Source organism: Emiliania huxleyi (genome assembly GCF_000372725.1).
Source record: "Emiliania huxleyi CCMP1516 unplaced genomic scaffold EMIHUscaffold_95, whole genome shotgun sequence".
NCBI lineage: Eukaryota > Haptophyta > Isochrysidales > Noelaerhabdaceae > Emiliania > Emiliania huxleyi.
Window position 1 is genome coordinate 1 of NW_005194951.1, and position 2,107 is coordinate 2,107.

At 67.1% G+C, this 2,107-nt stretch overlaps 1 protein-coding gene across 1 annotated transcript in view; it reads right to left on the minus strand.

The window, feature by feature from the left end:
- Window positions 1–1,102: 1,102 nt before the first annotated feature.
- Window positions 1,103–2,107, minus strand: part of EMIHUDRAFT_439176 (hypothetical protein) — a gene marked incomplete at its 5' end in the record, with an annotated part of 1,624 nt that continues 619 nt past the window's right edge. The window contains one exon of the mRNA XM_005756704.1: window positions 1,103–1,981. Within this exon, the coding sequence (XP_005756761.1) occupies window positions 1,286–1,981 (696 nt within the window). The remainder of the gene's footprint in view (window positions 1,982–2,107) is intronic.

Here is a 2,107-nt window from a genome sequence, read left to right on the forward strand (position 1 = left end):
TCGCCTCGCAAGAAGATCCAAGGTGGCAGTCCGGGTTCTGTGAAGAGGGTCGCTCGTCGAATGCGAGCCAGTTCGCTCGCGACGCCGACGCCGACGCCGCCGCCGGAACGACCGCGGCGGCCGGTCGAGCGGCCGCCCCGGCCAGCGGCCGTATCGAGCCTGCCCGTCGCGAAGGTGCGGACCTCACGCGCCCCACCGGCCGCCCGCGCCGCCGCGCCCACGTCGCTCTCTCGAAGCCGAGCGCCACGCCGCTACGACTCCCATCGCGACGACTCCCGTGCTCGCTCCTGGCGCAGGCGATCGACTCCTGACACCCATCGAGCGGATGGGCGCGTTCCCGCCGCGACCCGGTACTCTCGAACGACTTTTGAGGGCAAAAGGTGCCGCCCGAGCCCATTCCCGCCGCCCGCCGCCCGAGATCAGCTGCCACCGGCCAGCGCGCGCGCGGAGACCTGCCGCGAGCGCCTCCGTGGCCCTAGCTGGGGTGATTAGCAAGCGCCTCGGCACTTTAGATTCGCCCCTCGGGCTTTTCCGCGCGCGTGATCAGTCTCGCGTTCTCTCCTTTTTCAGGCGCCTGTTTACGGCCTCTGAAGAGCAACCGTCGAGGCGTCGATGCTCGCCTCCACGCCCGCGCCAGACCTCCGCGATTGGGGCGCCTTGTCGACGGGATCAATTGTGATTCCGGGCGTATTTTTCGGCGATTTCATTCGCACGTCGGCGACTCTTAGTCGCTTCTCCGTGCTAGGAGGCCTCTGTTTTGTGTCCGTGAGGACTAGATCGAAACTAACATTTCGGCATATGCGAATGAAATCGCCAAAAAATTAGGTGCCCTGTAGGCTTGGCTGCAAAGGGGATTTTTGTTGTGCCGACTTCGATCTTCGTGTGTGCTCCGCTTCTGAGAGAGAGATTTTGAGACATGAGAGAGAGAGAGACAGAGAGAGAGAGAGAGAGAGAGAGAGAGAGAGAGAGAGAGAGAGCGCCGAGATAGAAAGAGAGAGATTTTGAGTGAGACGGTTTAGAGAGAGAGAGAGAGAGAGAGAGAGAGAGAGAGAGAGAGAGAGAGAGAGAGAGAGAGGGAGGGCATTTCTTTCTAATTTTATTTCGCCTCGAGCTGTGCTTAAAAGTTAAATCTCTCTACAACCTCCAATCCCCGTCCTTGCTTGCGTCCCCCCATGCCGGTGTGTCCAGTCGCTGGCCAGCCTCTTCTAAACCAACACTCCCGTTTCCCAAGAAAAGAAAAGTCCAAGCCTTCCTCGATTTCCGCGAGCGGCGTCTCACAAAAAGCCTAGCCGTCCCGGCGCAAGAAAAGCCTTGCCGCCGAGCTGTCATTCCTTCTGCAGGCCGCGTGCAGCGACGCGCGAGTCCTGGCGGCGCAGCCGCCCCGCCGTGCGGACCATGGCCAACCAGCCCGTCGACGCGCCCGACGACGTGACCTCAGCCGGTAAGTGTCGAGAGCGCCCCCCGGCCAAAAGTCGACGATCCTCGCTCGCCGCCTCGCCCCTTCCGGCGGCGCGGCGGCGCCCGCGACGGGCGGCTCGCCCCACGGCGCACCCCGCCGCCGTAGGTACTCGAGGTGCTCGCCCTCCAACGACGCCGCGGGGGCGGAGGGCCGCGACCCGCTGGGCCGGCTGCCGCCCCCGCGCCTGCCGCCCCCGCGCCGCCCCCGCGCCGCCGTCGGCGGCGTCCAGCGCAAGCGCCGCCGCCGCGTCGCGCGCCGCGCGGGCAGCCTCGACGGACCAGAAGCCGTGCTCGTCGTACCCGGCGTCCCACACGCCCAGCGAAGGGCTGAGTGCCGTCGCGAGACCTCGGCACGCCTGCGCACGCCTGTGCACGCGGCAGAGCGACAGCAGCACCACCCTCGTCGGGCGCCCACGAAGCGTACTCGCGGGTCGCCGCTCCGTCGACCGAAGGCCGAGACACTTGCTCCGACGCCACCCCGCCCCCGCCCCGCCGGTCCGGCACCGATATCTCGGAGGACGACCTAAGGAAGAGCGTGGCGGCGCGTCGCCGGGGGACGGCGCGCTCGTGCTCTCGCCGCGAGATCGAGGGAGGGGGGGGGGGGGCTGCCCCCCGGAAGAGCGCCCGGGCCAGGGGTGCGTGTGCCCCG